We start from the raw sequence: 16680 nt of genomic DNA, 5'->3' as shown, positions 1-16680 counted from the left end.
TATTGTCATAGTTTCAGTCCCATTTTCAAGGATCTCTAGAACAAAAAGGACTAGAGAGTCATTATTTTATTTTACATTAAATTACAGAAGTCTTGAAACGTACAGTACATAGAAGTACCAACAAAGCCAGCAGTCCCTAAAAGCTATGTGTGAATGTCAATCCCATACCTTTCACAAGTACTAATTCACTTCAATACAAGGTAAATTGCTCACCAATTTGAAAGTTCTATATAATTTGCCTTCATATTCATTTTATGTATTATGATCAACAAAAAGGGTGAGTAAGTCTGACACAGGAAAACGTTTTTAGAAAACTTACAAGAAGCATCAGCATAAATGATCCAAGATATATGATCAGGAAAAATAATGATATCATAGCTAACGTTAAAATTCCACGAATCCACCAGTTTTTCCATCTGCAAAGAAAACATATTAGGACAATTAAAGAAAACAGTACAGTTAACAGTCTCTTCATAGTAATAGATATCTTTTATAGTAAGTATTTCCTTTAGTAACTGAACAATTAACAAGGCAATTTACAAATTGTGGCAACATGGGTAGCATGCTTACCGCTACAAGCTTTGAAGTGGTGCAGCATATGCTTCTCTTTGCAGAAGCTAGCTCTTGCTGGGTGATGTAGAAGGGACCCAAGGTAATAGCCCTGACTCTTTTGTGGAGTGGCTACCACCACACACAGAGGCACTAGCAGGGAGCAATCCTGTGCTCATATGAGCACTAGGACTGCAATATCAGCCCTGACATATATGCATGTGGGAGGAGATGGGGTAGGCTATTTCTACCATTCTCCTATTGCACATCCATACTGGATCTGGCCACAATCTGGTCCATAAGGGGAAAGTTGCTGTTAGCATGTAAACATTCTTCTCCAAACTTAAGATTCTTTTCTTAAAAGGGATTCAAACAGACTGGTCTAAGAAAAAAAAAATCGAGATTGCTTTTCATACAGTTGTTCAGCAACTGGATTAAAAAACTAGATTGTTGTAGAACATTAGTAAAGGACTACTGTCAGCCTGAAATCCAGCTTATTTTTAACAATGAGTTAAAGTTTCCAGTACTAGACCTAGTCGCTAGTATCCCTGTAAAAAACAGTGGTTTTATAGTCCTATTTTCTAGTGCATTTGTCTTTTCTTTATGGTATGAAAAACCCACAGGAAAAACAGGGGAAACTGGCTGTACAGGTTAAACCAAAACAACTATTTACCCAGTGTAGGCACATTAAAAAAAAATTCTTTCCACTCTCTTGTTCATAACAATCTTACATGTATCTTGTAGCACAAGTAACAAAATTTCTAGACAAACATGACTAAACTTAAAGGGATACTGTCAACTTAGTCAATTTTAAAAATCTAATTTGACCTTAAGTTTGGGTTAGACATGTGTAATTTACTTTTAAAGGATTTTATTTATTGGCAAGTGAAGAGTACCCATTAAGGCTACTTAAATGAAGTTGCCATGGGTACTTACACAAAGGCAGAACCACTGCACTACAACAGGACTTCAGTACCGTTTGCTGCATTAACCACAGCAAAGGACCTCTTTGCTCATTTTAGTGATATGTCCTTATCGCTATCAAAAGCTTTTTTTTTTTTTTTTTTTTTTTAAAAAGAAGTTTTCCTAAGAATTCCCTCAAGGTGAATGGGACAAAAAAAACAAACACAAAACCAAAAAAACACACCACACAAAAAAACCAACCAACCAACCTCCCCACACACACTTACCAGCCCCAGCCCCAGCTCCACACCCTGGGTAAAAGCACCTGTTGACCATCGTAGATCTAGAAAGTCAGCTTTGATAAATAGGTGGGAGCAACCCAGCGAGTCTAGCCCACCATCTAGAATTATGATAAGTGTGCTACCTCATCAACTTTTACTAGAGGGTGTAGCATCTATAGCTAAGATTCTAAAGGTCAAATATAAAAATGGAGGGAAATATTTCAGTGGCTTATATCATAGCTCATCTAGATGCTTGTAAAAAACATTCAAATTCCAATTGGGATACAGGTTATGATGTGAGATACAAGCGGTGGTGCCTCAAGATATTTAATAATCAAAAGTGATATGATCCCAGTAAATAATCTTGAATACACTCTTCAAAAAGCATCAGGAACTGCATTTTGCCTACAAAGAGTACTCACGGACTTGCCCTTCAGAAAACCGATTAAAAATATCTAGAGTAGGGGACATTTTATATCCATGCATTAGCCAGAATTCCTAATGTCCCATTCTCTGAATACCAGTTAGGACATGTCTGGTTCACAGGCCTTTGTTCCGCAAGATGTTTACCTAGTTAGGTGAACCTGAAAGTGTTAGTGTTCTGGTCCTGTTCATTCTGTGAGGGCAGTACAATGAAATTAGCAGTCCGCTCTCAGAAGTGCTCAGTTTGTGTCCATGTTTCAGAGAGAAGTCTTTCTGTCAATTCTGCTTAACAAGAAGCAGAGAAGCCAACAAGATGTGAACACATGGCACTCCAGACAATGGGTTAATGAAAAATGAAGTTACAGTTAATTAGAGGGCACACAATAAATCTGGTGGGGACTCAGTTTTTGAACAAGGACCCTTGAAATTTCATCATGAGCCTCTCTGCACCTCTCTCTCCAACTCTTACTGGAACTTCTGTGACTAGAGGAAAAGTATCCAATTCAACAACTGATTTTATAAGGTTAACATTTGTTTCTAAGTGCTTACCCATGACATGCCACACTTTTGTCTTCCTGTCATGTTTCTCAGTTACTAGTTTGCTGCACATCTAGGTGTACATGGGTAAACGACAACATTGATTTTTATCCACCCTGGTTTGTGAACAAAATCGTGAAAAAATAGATGGCTCTGTCACAGCCAAAGTTCTCAACATTGGGCTTAAGAGAAATGTTGAACACATGCTGAGTACCCTGAAGCCTGTTTCTGTAGCTTTGAACAGAATGCAGGGAAATCGCTGTTTTATTGCTGACGCTGTTGAAATTTGGAAGGAACTGAGTGAGATCTTAAAAAGAGAAATATGCAAGGACAGCGTTAAATTACAAGCGTTAAAAAAATGAATGGGACATGCACTATCTCCAGCTTATTTTCTTGCCAATATTCTCAATACTCGGTACCAGGGTCAAACCTTAACTACTGAAGAAGAGGAGTTGGCTATGATATGGACATTCAGCAATCAACCCTCCACAATGCCAACTATAATAAACTTCAGAGCTAAGGGTGAACCGTCCAAGAAATATATGTTTGCCGATGATGTTTTAAAGAAATTGGCACTTGGATTCAGACTGTTGAAGTGATAATCTCACTTTTAACAGTAGTAGCTGCTTCTGCCCATATAGAAAGAATACTTTCTTCCTTTGGACTAATTCATTCCAAATTGAGAAATCGTTTGGGACCTGAAAAAGCAGGAAAGCTTGTTTTTCTTTTCCAGATTATGAACAAACAGGAAAATGAAGGTGAAAATGACTTAGTTAGCTGAATAAGCCAATATTTTAAGTTTCTCATGTTGACCTGTCTGACAGTCGATTTAATTTTTGTTTTTTAAAATAAACATGTCATTTAACTATTTTAGTTAAAAACAATTTTAACAAAAACAAACCTGATTTTGAAAAACTTGAATGTTTAACTAAATTCAAAAATTCATATGCTTGTTTTGTTAAAATATTATATGTTTGCTGTTGAAGAAAAAAATCCAGAATACATAACATTGTTGTTTTAGTTAAATAAAACAATTAAAATAGCTATCTGATGATGTTCTCCTCCTAATACAGCATGGCAAGAAAATCCTCCAAATATTAATGATTAACCTGTTGAAGTGGAGATAGGTCACCTCCCAATGACTTCATAATATCTGCTTCAATTACCTTTGGTAAATGAAATAACCAAACAATCATTCATTTTCTGATATAGTTGTAAAACTAATCTGAAAAGTTTTCAAAATAAATCACTTTAAAAATGTATAGTGTGTACCTTCTAAAAATGAAACCTACATCTAACTCTGAGTTGTGAAGAATATGTATTAAGGTTATACCAACCAACAAGAATGCACTTTTATGTAAAAATCCATGATTAAATCCCGTTTTCCTGACTAGTGATTTAAACCGTGACAGAAATCAAATCCACATATTAAACCAAAAGCCTCTTATTTCTCTCTCTCTCTCGCTCTCCTTTTATTTAAAAATAAATAAATAAATAAATAAAGGTCCTGCAACATCAGCCCTTATAACTACTGACGCTTGTGCTGTTGTACCAAGATAGAAAATAGTGAGCAACAGCAGATAATCGTTAAATATCGTAACTTAAAAGCTACCTTAGTTATTTAAAAATGGGTGCAGCTAGAGAACTTTTGGGTAGCATATTTTGAAAGCACAGTAACTATATGAAAATTGTTACACAAGCATTAATATAGTCCAGATACCAGAATACTAAATCCAAAAAACAACTATTTATTTTTATGGCACCATGTTCCCTCATTAAATAAAAAACTGACTCCAATTTTGTCTGTAATTATTTTTTAGTCAGCAGCTATCTCAACACTCTTAACCCAAATGTGTTAAGAATCCTATTTTAGCATACCTGGAAGACAAGCCGGATAGAGCTTTCTTGAGAATTTCTGGAGTGCTGTCTGTTGACGGGGACACTTCTGGAATATCTGAACCATTTCTGAGATCTAGATCACCACATCTTTCACCCAAAACTACATCCTACGACAAAGCATATAAAAGAATATTGTTTAACCTTTCAGAAGGTAGTATATGCTTAGTCTCAAAGATTCATTTGGCTAATGACATGGAAATACCTGCTTCTAAGAAAATGTAAATGGCAGATCAGCAAAACTACAGATTTTTAGGCAGAGTGAAACTTGGCTTATTGACTATGTGCTTATACAGTTCATAAGAAGGTAAATTATTCACTTGCTGTGATGGTACCTGCTACCTTCAAGTAGTCTCATCCTCTCTGTATCCATAAATTTCTCAGACACGTCTACATAGACTGCAAAATTTGCAGTCTAACTCTCCAGCTGTGAATAATCAGCTTCTTACAAGATAACAGGGTAGGTTTCTATAGACAATATTCTTCCCAAAAGAATCAGTAGTAGCAGTGGCTTATTTATTTGGATTTATATACTACAAGAACATCCACATCTTTACCCACGGCTCCGAGGATCAAGGTGCCTTACTTCACTGGAGCAAGTCCCACTTCAACAGCAAAAACAGAGGGCACACGGTCAGTCTTTAGCTCAGCATTTCCCCCTATAACAGATTCAGAACCTGCTATCTTTCTGACCTCATCCGCTCACGTCAGCTACTTACAAGAGCTACACACAATTTTGATTCTATTTTGCCAACTAGGGTTTGTTCCAATGCCATAAACAGAGGGATCAAACAAGTATAGTTCAGTTTAGCTACCCTTTTTTAAAACTCCACTCTCGTCCCAACCTTCTAACGCCCCCTATCCATCTCTTCATTTTCCCCTCTCTCCCCCACCTCATAACTCCACCAATCTTTCCCACCCTCCTTTTGTCCCATTGCCTTCTGATCCCTCAATCTTACCCCAAAATATTTCTTAAAAACACCTTAGTTTAAAAACCACATGCTGGCAATGACAGGTTTTTCAGTGGTGCAGAAGAAAGTGAAAGCTGAGAAATTGGAGCTGCAGGGAGGGAGAACAGTTGACACAGATCTTCATTGTCATATCTGGCTTCCCATTCAGTTCTAACTGCAGTCTTGTTTAGGAACTTCCCATCCTTTCCCTTCCCCACCCTACAAAGAGAGGGTGGTAGTTAACCGAAGCACCAGCCCTCATCACCCTTTGCCCACTCAATAGGTGGTTCCCTTACCATGCCACTCTCACCAGTGATGTTATATTACCTAGGATTGTATTATTTTCCCTATCTGCTAAACGCCTGCACTAGATTTGTAAGCAGTGTTACGTAGCCATGTCAGTCCCAGAAGAGCTCTGTGTAAGCTTGAAAGCTTGTCTCTCTCACCAAGAGAAACGGGTCCAATAAAAGATATACTCACCCACCTTACCTGCACTAGGTTTCTTATTTATATTTTGGTAGTGCCTAACAGCTAGTAATCTAAGTAGATTAGTCAAAGGGTGAGACAAAAGAGTGTATAACAGAGTGATGTTTGGCAAATGTTTATTCAGTTTGTGTTTAGCCCTTTTCTAAGGAATAATTCTTGACTGGATTTTGGTTTGTTTTACTTCATGTTTGTGAACAACGTTTATGTTTTTCTATACCCCAAGGCCACAGAACAGAGTAGTTCTTACTCTGGGGGAGTTACTTGATTTATTGTGGAGAAAAAGCATAACCAAAGCAAGTTCTTTAATCTATAAGACTTCGCTGTGAAAGAACCCATATATGTGTAAAGTGGTTACATTCTCAGAATTATCAGAGGGGTTCTCCACTTTACAGTATTCTATAATAGGTTAGCAAGTCAGTCCTAAAATTTATGTTGAAGGTGAACAGACTTGCCTAGCTTTCGGCAATATTTTAACTGCAGTGATCACTGCTTGTGTACATTTCATCAAATAGCAATTTAGTTATTCATTTATCCATCTCTACAGCTTCCAAAAACATGGCAGTTCACTTTTAACAAAGCATTTAAAAACTAGAAAAGGTTTAGTCTCAGGTTAACATTTTCAGAAGTACCTAGGTGGCACAGGGCTTGTCTATATCCCTTTGGGGGGAGGAACAGCTCAAGGGTTTGAGTATTAGCCTGCTAAACCCAGGGTTGTGAGCTCAAACCTTGAGGGGGCTATTTTGGGATCTGGTGCAAAAATTGGGGATTGGTCCTGCTTTGAGCAGAGGGTTGGACTAGATGACCTCCTGAGGTCCCTTCCAACCCTGATATTCTATATGAACACTTAATCCACGGCAAACTGGGGTGTAAATCTACGTTACATTACCTTGCTGTGCACTAAGGCCTTGTGCACACTACACAGTTTTGTCAACAAAAATCAAACACGTCGACAAAACGGTGGATGCGTACGTACTGCAATGCTCCTCCAGCCGATTAAACTCTCCTGTTATGCCAACATAATAAAAACACACCAACGAGCGGCACAGACCTTTATGTGACCAAGTTAGAGAAACGCAGACACTGCACTTGTTTATACTGCTCTCAGTGGCCTCTAGGAGGTATCCCAAAATGCCCATCATGACCGCTCTGGTCCACAGTTTCAACTCCACTGCCCTGCAGCCAGATACACATGCATGCACCCCTCCCCTTTAAAGCCCCAAGAATTTTGAAATTCTATTTCCTGTTTGCTCAGCATGGAGAGTTCACATAGCATCTTCCCAGTGACCATTCTCGCTTTCCGCAGCAAACGCACTCCCGCCTGGAGTACACCGGAATTTATTGGATCCGTTGAATCTGTGGGTAAAGGAGGCTGTCCAGTCGCAGCTCCAATCCAGCCGTAGGAACTTTGCTCATGGCATAGAGGAGAAGGGGCATGAAAGGGACAAGCAGCAATGCTGTGCTGAGATCAAGAACCTGAGACAGGCGTACCAGAAGGCAAGGAAGGCCAACCATCTGTTCTGGTGCAGCACTGAAAACATGCGGCTTCTACAAGGAGCTACATGCCATCCTCGGTAGTGACCCCACCGCCACAAGCCCCATGGATACTTCAGGGACATTGGAGGCAGTAGCCAGCAGAATCAACCACGAGAACCAAGTGGTGGACGAGGAGATTTAGTTGGAGGAGGTTATGGGACAGATGACAGGGTTGTCCAGTGGTGTGGTGAGCTAGGACCTCTAACTCCAGAGGGGTTCAGGCAGTCTCAGTACTCTGGCTCTGGTGCACTGGAAGCAGGAGAGGGGAGCTCCGGTATGTAGTCAATTTGCTTTGATACTGCACAGTAACATGAAGTACAAGTGTCCTTTATTTTGTTACATGGTGCACGTGGGAAAAGGGATAGAAATTACCAACACTAGGTACTGTTTGCATCTGTTCCTCATTCCCCCGTGCAGCTACACAATGGGGGTTCTGAAGAAAAGTTTGTTAATGCACACCAGGATCTCCTGGGAATCCTCCATAGAAATCTCTAAGAAACTTTCCTGAAGATACTCTGCAATCCTATAACAAAGGTTCCTTGACACAGCTGTTTTGTTTCTTCTCCCATTGTATGAAACTTTGCCATGCCAATCGTCAATTACTTCTGTAGAAACTAAAGTAGCACACAGACGAGCAGCCTATGGACCTGGTCTGAAGCTACACGCATGCAGGAGATGCATTCTTACATCATCAGTTACCCTCAATAGAGATATCAGCTTCCATCACCCTTGCCTGTGGAAAATGGTGCCAGTATTCAGAATAGTGTCCCTAGGCGCTTGTAGTGATCCCCTTGTGAAACCACCCAGATCCTTTGTCCCATCGTGCACCTTTCCGCCAGGCAGAACTCACCATGTTTAATGCTCTCACCATGCTGCGTGCCTGCCAAGGGAAAGCAAGAAAAAAGTTACAAGCACCCTCTATGATTCAAGACAGAGTGTACTCAATACTGATTTTCTTTTTTTTTTTTTGGCTTCTGCAGATATTCCCTTGATGGTCAGCTCCTACACACCAGCAGAGCGTCTCAGTCAGATAAGGAGGTGAATGAGGGGTAAGGAGGACATGTTTTGAGAAGTGCTGCAATAATCCGATCATGCAGGTAGCAAGCACAGAGCGTGGAGAGACAATAAATGAAAAACTCAGAAAGGACAGCCAAGGAGACAAGGGCAGGAGTGAATAATAGAGGAGCATGAGTGGATGATAAAGCTCATGAAGGACCAAACAGAGACGCTCAGGTCCCTGACTCACTGCAGTTGGAACACGTGTGCTCAACTCCCCCTGCAGCCCATACAGAACTGTTTTCCATGCCCTTGCCAAACTCCCCACAAACATTCATGACATGTTCCCAGCCCATCACAGTACCCCTGGCACTTCACCCCTAAGGACCAGTTCCATAACAACAGCTGGATTTACACACAGCTGTGAGAGCCTCATTTGAGAGTGCGCTGCTCAGTGTCATGTCCCTTGTAGGAAACAGAAATGGAAATTGTGTATTTCTCTTTAATAAAAATATAGTCTCAGAAATATCATTCTTTAATGTGTGTCCTACACATGGTGGGTGCAGCAGAAATTCACACACAGTGGCAAATCAGCACATATGCAGACTATGATTAAGGATCAGGCAGCAATCTGTACAAGGGTCATTCAAGATGGCAAGTAAACAATGCCTGCCTGAATTCATTACTGAAAGACATTTCTAGGGCTCATTGTGAAAATGCTCCTTCAAACAATTAAAATGCCCCCCCCCCCCGGCTGAGCCCCTCTGTGTCTGGGTGCTCAAAATCAGCCACTAGGCGATCCACCTCAACGCTCCACACCTTGGAAAATTTTGCATAACATTTTTGAAGCCGAGGGGGAAGAGTACAGCAGGCTGCTATGACCATGGGAATATTTTCTTCACTGAAGTCTAACCTGCCAAAAAGGCAGCACCAGTGACCATTTAATCTGCCAAAATCACATTCTATAGTCATTCTGCACCTGCTGAGCCTGTTGTTGAAGCACTCCTTGCTGCTATCAAGGTTTCTGGTGAAAGGCTTCATGAGCAACGGGAGTAAAGGGTAGGCTGGGTCTCTCAGGATCACTATGGGCACTTCCACATCACCTACTGGAATCTTCTGGTCTGGGGAGAAAGTCCGTGCATCCAGATTTCTGTATAGGCTCGTGTTCCTGAAGATGCATGCCTCATGAGCCTTCCCTGACTAGCCCGCATTGATATCAGTGAAACGACCCCGGTGATCCACCAGTGCCTGCAATACCACAGAAAGTAACCCTTTCTGTTGATACACTCCATCACAAGATGTCTGGGCCAAAACCTGGATATGCGTGCCAACTATCACCCTGATGCAGTTAAGGAATCCCATTGCTGCAAAGCCATCCACTAGTTCCTGCACATTGCCCAGAGTCACAGTCCTTCACAGCAGGAGGTAATTAATGGCCCTGAACACTTGCATCACCGCAACCCCCACGGTGGACTTCCCAAATCCAAACTGATTCCCAACTGACCAGTAGCAGTCTGGAGTTGCCACCTTCCACAAAGCAATCGCCACTCATTTTTCCACCATGAGGACAGCTCTCATTCTGGTGTCCTTGCGCCACAATGCAGGGGCGAGCTTAGCACACATTTCCAGGAAAGCAGCTTTGTGCATCCGAAAGTTCTGCAGCCACTGCTTGTCATCCCATACCTGCATCACGACCCAATCCCACCACTCAGTGCTTGTTTCCCGAGCCCAATAGCAACAGTCCACTGCGTGCAGCTGCTTCATGAATGCCAACATTAATCTTGAATTATTTCTTTCTATGGCACACAGCAGGGCAGGCACCACAGATTCATTTCCAGATTCGCAGCTCATGAAAAAATGTGGATGATCCTGCAGTATGTTCATAATGCTCATCACAAGACTGGAGAGCAGTGCAGGATCCATGCTTTCAGGCACAGATGGCGGGCACAAAGTTTACAGGGGCAGTTGAAAAATGGCACGAAATGTAGTCAGAAGCCCACAGAATGATGGGATGGAGAAAACTGTATCATGAGGCAGTGAGCCTGCTCCCATGATGCACTGAGGTCCATTCCCAGAAGCCCTAGTGGCAGAAGTTGACAATTTGCACAGTGAGATAGCTACCTGCGGTGCACTGCTAGCACACCAACTGAGGGCGCGCTCTGCCAACACAAAGAGTGTTGTGTGAACATGCACAAGCAATGTAATTACAGGACTTTATGATTATTGACGCAACTTAAGTCAACTTAACTCTGTGGTGTAGAGATGACCTAAGTGTCTATGTGGACCCTGTTGTCATGCGCTAAAAGTTCTACAGTGTGCTTTGGTCTATGCTGCTTTGTTAAGTCCCTTTACCAAAGGTCATGTAGAAGCCTAAGTACTACTGAGTTTCACTGAAATGTAGGCTCCCAAGTGTCTGTCACTTTTGAAAAAGGGAAAAGGATGTCTGTGTTGATACCAGATAGTGGAACCATCCCCTATTATTAGATTGGGCTTTGAGTTATGTCCGAACTCCATCCCTTACAATAGAATAGCAATAAAGGCAAGTATTGCCAGAATTTGTGAAGACTAAAATTACATGACCTGAAGAAGAGCTTTGTGGAGCTCAAAATGTCTCTCTTTCACCAACAGAAGTTGGTCCAATAAAAGATATTACCTCACCACCTCATCTCTCTCATAAGTTTGATGTTCTCTGTCTTCAGCTCCTTAAATCAGGCAACACGTCATTTAAGTGAAAAAGTAAAGGAATCTAGAACTTCAGGGACCCATTTTTCTTAAGGCTTCTGCAGCAAGACAATTAACTGTTGCAGCAAAAACACATAAGCCACAATTCACATTTGCTAGGTAAAGAGTTTTTCAATTAATTTTTAAAAAGGTTAAACACAATGCTGGGAAGAGAAGAGTAAAACTCTGAAAGACACTATTAACGGGTAAGGTGGATAGAGACTCGAGAGAAGTACAGTATTCAAGAAGGTAAATAAAGTTAACATATGAGAATCTCAGCATCATAAAGAGGAATCAAGGTGTACTTTTCAATATAGTCATGAAATAAAAATAAGATACTCACAAATATGATAAATGAAATCTAATTTAAGAATGTAAACTCCTCCAGAAAGGTAATTTTTTCTGTATTATCTAACACTACATGTACCCATGGTGTTTTACAAGCAAACATTAACTATGCAGTGTGCATCCTACACCTAGTTTACTAGATCAAGCCGTGCTCTTGTTTTCAGGAATTTAGAGGACTCACTTCCGAATGCTGGACCCAATATATCAGAGGTTCTATAAAGAGAATTACACTACTTTTGGTAAAACGGGTAGCTAGGGCTGTTCAGCTAAGAAAGTAGCTACTTTGATCAAATAGTCTTGCAGTCTGTGGTTCCACTGCTTCAAGTTTCTTATCCCCCCAGTTTTTTTCCCCCTGCTCCTACATAAAGTCTGTTTGCAATAGCGGTACGTGTAGAAAAGTGGCAATTTACTTCCACTGTTTGAAAGGGAAACTGGGATATGAGCTTGTGCTAGCCTGCCTTTTCTTTCAAAAGTACTCAAACCTACTGTTCAGCTGCCATTATTTTGAGTTTGTTGAAACAGTAAGCTTAGCTTTCTGAAGTATTAAGCACAGAGGCTGTGATGCTGGCAGAACAGGTGCCAGCTCATGCAAAGGCCCCTTGACCTCACTGAACACTGACAAAAGCACAGCTAGAAACCAGTCTGACTCACCCATGTGTTTCATATTGTTAAAACAACTGTTAAGCTGTAAGAATGTGTTTAGACTTTATGAAATGCTTGTAAGTTGCTACATGCATTAATCTCACTTATAATAGCTGTATCCTATGTTCTAAGGCAATATTAAAGTGTTTGCTTTGTAACTATAAAAATGTTTAGATTAAAACCATAAACCTTCACTGTTAGGAGAGAAGCATTATCAAGGGTGAAATACTAGTTTACTAAAAAAGTAAAAGTCATCTCCTGCCCAACAAAAGGAGGCCTACAGACATCAGACAAACCCTTGTGGAACACTGGTGGACAAAAGACTATGTAGATTGCTCCCCCAAAACACCCATGAAGTAGAGAGTGCACAAACCCCCATCTCATCAGCTTGAGCTCTGGGGGAAGGAGATAAAAATCCCTGCCAAGAAAACCTGATCACTATGCTCCTTGGAATATGGAGAAAGCAGTATTTCTATGCGTAAGGAAGGGATCCCCAAGCTATTTAGCGCAGGTTAGCCCAAAGTGACATACAGAGCTCGTACATTATAGCAGCTTCTTTTACTGCTTGAAACCTAAGACTGTAACTCATTTGTATGTGTACTTTCACCTGCTTTAACCTTCTAAATAACTATTACTTTTTTCCTAGTAAATAAGCTTTTAGTTAATTTAACATAGGATTAGCTACAAGCAGTGTCTTTGCTGAGAGATCTAAGGTACAATTAACCTGGGGTAAGTGACTGGTCCTTTGGGACTGGGAATAACCTGAATATTATGATTTTTGGTGTAAGGGACCATCTATTACAAAAGCAAGCTTGCCTGGGTGGCAAGATAGACTGGAGTGCCCAGGAGGACTGTCTGTGACTCCATGTTAAGGCTGTTACAGTGCATAAGAAGTTCACACTTGATGCTTGGTTGGTGAAATCTATTTAGAGAACTCACAATCTGTCTGAAGTTTGTGCTCTGCTTCTTGACAGTCTGCCCTGAGGCTGGCACTCAGTCATGAGCCACTCCAGACAGCCTTATAGAGGCTACCTAGTTACAGGCAATTAATGCTTTGCTGTATTTTTTTTAAGATCTTGGTCAAATTCATACTTGTTGTGAAAGTGGCTTGCTATAGATGTCAAAAAGCTGTACAAGCAGTGTGCAAATTTGCATTCTGAGGCTGTAGCTTATCTGACTCTGACATTTCTGGGTGCTTTTTTCAAAGCTTTATTGCTTCTATTGTGTAGAGTACAAATGGTGGGGGGAAAAAATCAAATCATTTAATTATGCTAAAGTAATTAATAGTCCCATCTAGCACCTTAGCATTTCAAAATTGGAAATGATGACAATCAAATGTTATCTAGCATATGATTACAATATTAGAGATCTAATAATATGCTTTTATTTCATTACTCAAGCTAAGACGGGGTGGCCAACCTGTGGCTCCGGAGCCACATGCGGCTCTTCAGAAAGGCCTGGACCTTTCCAATGTGCCAGGGGGTGCTCACTGATCAACCCCTAGCTCTGCCACAGGCCCTGCCCCCACTCCACCCCTTCCCCTGAGCCTGCTGTGCCCCCGCTCCTCTCCCACCCCCGAGCCTCCTGCATGCCACAAAACAGCTGATCGGGAGGTGCAGGGAGGGAGGGGGAGGCGCCAACTGGCGGGGCTGGGAGTGGTGGGAGGCTCTGGGAGCGGAGGGTGGGAGCTGCGGAGCTATTACTGTGGCTCTTTGTAAATGAGCACTGGTAAATTATGGCTCCTTCTCAGGCTCAGGTTGGCCACCCCTGAGCTAAGACAACAGACAGGGAAAGTTTTCTCTCTTTCCATGCCCCATACCATGGTTTCTCATTTGCAGCCCTCTTAGTGATGATCTCAACTCTCTGGCTATAGATTTCCAAAAGCAGTCCCAAACTTGCAAGAACCACCTTTGGAGTACCTCCATGAATATTTTATCCCAGGATAACCTTCAGTCCTGAATCCATCCTCCCCCAATCATTTTAGGAGACAAATCTGAGGATCTGTTCTTTAATAGCTTACTGTCACCTGCATCTTGAAAATATGTCTGAGAGAATGGCTGTGTTAACTGGAATGCCTTGTTAAAATGAGGCTTTTTCTAGCTTTAGCACAAACCCATGTGTGTGGAGATCTCAGGTGCTGCATTCCAGCTAGACTAGATTATACCAATGCCACTGAAGATATGGAAACCAAAGGCAGAAGAATGAGCATTTTGTACTGGAAATGGTTGTTCTGACACGAGAATGAGAAAGTTTTAGTAAGAGTGATGACTTGGTACATGGAGCAATTATCTGGCAGATCAGTGAAGATTAGACAGTCTCTATGAAAGTTCATAGACAACTCCTAATGTCCATGTTTCCATCCTAAACAAAATCCTCTTCACATGCCTGCAGCTGTGTTTCATGTCTAGTGCTGCCCTCATATCCCCTTTAAAAAAATAAGGGGGGGGGGTGTTAAATAGAAGTGGTCTGATTTTCAGAGGCACTGAAAACCCAAGCTCCCACTAATTTCATTGTTCCCGTAAGATAGGGTGACCACATTTTCAAAAGGCAAAAGCAGGGACACATACAGGAGCCCTGCCCACTCTGTTGCCCTGCCCCACGACCCTGACCAGGCCATGGTAAGAGCTGCCCAGGGAGCCCGAGCCATTGGGGGAGCCCCAGACACTTTATCTGCCCTAGGCAGGGGCAGCCCGTGTCCCTGCTCCCCACAGCAGGGGACACCCCACAGCAGCCCAAGCTCCCTGGGCAGCTCTTACTACTGTCCATCTCCTGTTTCTGGCCTGGACAGGGGGCAAGGCCTTGGGAGGGAAGAGGATGAGCAGGAAGCCGGACCTCATGGCAAGGGGGGGCCAAGGCCCACCTCACACTCTCCCTTTCTCGCACGAGGAAGAAGTTGGCACCACTCCTGAGCCTCAGGCATGTGCAGAGCAGCACTTCAGTGAATCTGGCATAAATGCTGTCCCAGAGTCATTCATCTCAGGACTGGGACTTGAACTCTGTATTTCAGGACTGTCCCACACCAATTCAGGATGGGTGCTTACCCTACCTTGAGATGGTCACTAATAAGCTATCTGAAATGAATTTAGGCATAGATCTATGTACCAAGTAAACAAGCATGCCACACTCTTGTATGTGCAGATCAAGGATGATTTTTGAAATTTTAATAGAAAGTTAACCCAGTTCCTAGCAGGATTCATGTATTAAAAAGGCTGAGACTGCAGTTCCAGGCTGTAAAATAAAAGTTGTGAAGGTCAGGGCAATTGAAGGGGTCCTGGTAAAGAAGAACAGAAAAACTAAGTTTGTAAGGTATGCAGGCTGCCATTTTTGAGTTAAAAGAACTGTGGTCTGAAGTCACTACAATTTGGTCAGGATTATTGGTGGTAGATATTTCTACTTTTTAATCCACTCTTTCATTATGGAGTGTAGTTGTAGACTCCTGTTATAGAACCCAGACCTCCTTAAAAGGGAATCTCGCAACTGCCAAAGTGACTCCTCTCTGAGAGTGTCTGCCCTGCAACCAAGAGGTGTGACTGCATCATCTGTATGCATACTTGTACTAGCTTGCTAAAAATAGCTGTGTAACTGCAGCAGTACAGTCTCCAGAACGGCGTAGATTTAAAAAAAAAAATGAATATGCTTAAATTAAATACAGGTTATTTTTTAAAAATAAACAAGTAAAACTAAATTAAAAATTGTTAACCTTTGTTAAGGCCTGAACTTTTAATTAAAATTGTTAAAAATAAATATAAATAATACTAAGCAGTATGTTTGCTACCAAGTTTTAAAGAAAGTTCCATTAACTTAATGGTTTGTGTCACTCACTAAGTGCCTAGAATCAGAGGCTGTTGAAGTATTAAACCAGCTTTTGCCAGCAGTAGCCTCTTCTGCAGGTGCAGAGAGAATATCTACTTCATTTCAGTTTATTCAACTAGCTCAGTTCATGATTAGTGTATTCACAGGTAAGAAACCAAATGGGCATAAAAAAAAAAAAAAACAGGAAAGCTTATTTTTCCTCTTCTAATCTATGAATAAAAAGCTACATGAGAGAGAATGAGATTACTAGTTCTAAAATCTTGAAGGAATGATGTTCAGTTCAATGCAAAACTTGTTTTGATAAACATTTTTTCTTATGCATCCTGAAGACTTAGTTTTATTTAATAAAAATTAAATGTTTTGTGCATTAAATTTAATTTTAATTTCCATTCAGAGTTTGACACAAATCACAAGTAAAAAAAAGAATCAACCTAACATATAAGAAATGCATCATTCGCTATTTTCTAACTAATGGAATATAAACATTAATAATCTGAATAAATGGGTATCAAGTTATATAATTGCTTAAGTAAGTGTGTAGATACAAAACAAAACCAAATATAGTGTTTTTGTTTTTTTGCTAACCAGGACGATAGCGTGAA

The 16680-nt window shown here is 41.1% G+C and overlaps 1 protein-coding gene across 2 annotated transcripts in view; it reads right to left on the bottom strand.

The window, feature by feature from the left end:
• The window catches only part of CDS1 (CDP-diacylglycerol synthase 1), a 65117-nt gene that overhangs the window by 32140 nt on the left and 16297 nt on the right, over positions 1-16680 (bottom strand). Inside the window, exons 1-3 of one of the 2 annotated variants that reach the window (XM_073340557.1) lie at positions 4572-4635; positions 2304-2438; positions 320-416 (exon numbers count right to left, since the gene is read on the bottom strand). In XM_073340557.1, the coding sequence (XP_073196658.1) occupies positions 320-376 (57 nt within the window). In that variant the 5' untranslated portion in view covers positions 377-416; positions 2304-2438; positions 4572-4635. Of the gene's footprint in view, positions 1-319; positions 417-2303; positions 2439-4571; positions 4700-16680 lie in introns of those variants that run through there. The other variant, XM_073340556.1, reaches the window with a different exon arrangement.

The sequence above is a fragment of the Lepidochelys kempii genome, chromosome 4, assembly GCF_965140265.1.
Source record: "Lepidochelys kempii isolate rLepKem1 chromosome 4, rLepKem1.hap2, whole genome shotgun sequence".
Taxonomy (NCBI): Eukaryota; Metazoa; Chordata; order Testudines; family Cheloniidae; genus Lepidochelys; species Lepidochelys kempii.
Note: the sequence above shows the minus strand (reverse complement) of the source record. Positions and strands in the feature narration are given on the sequence as shown.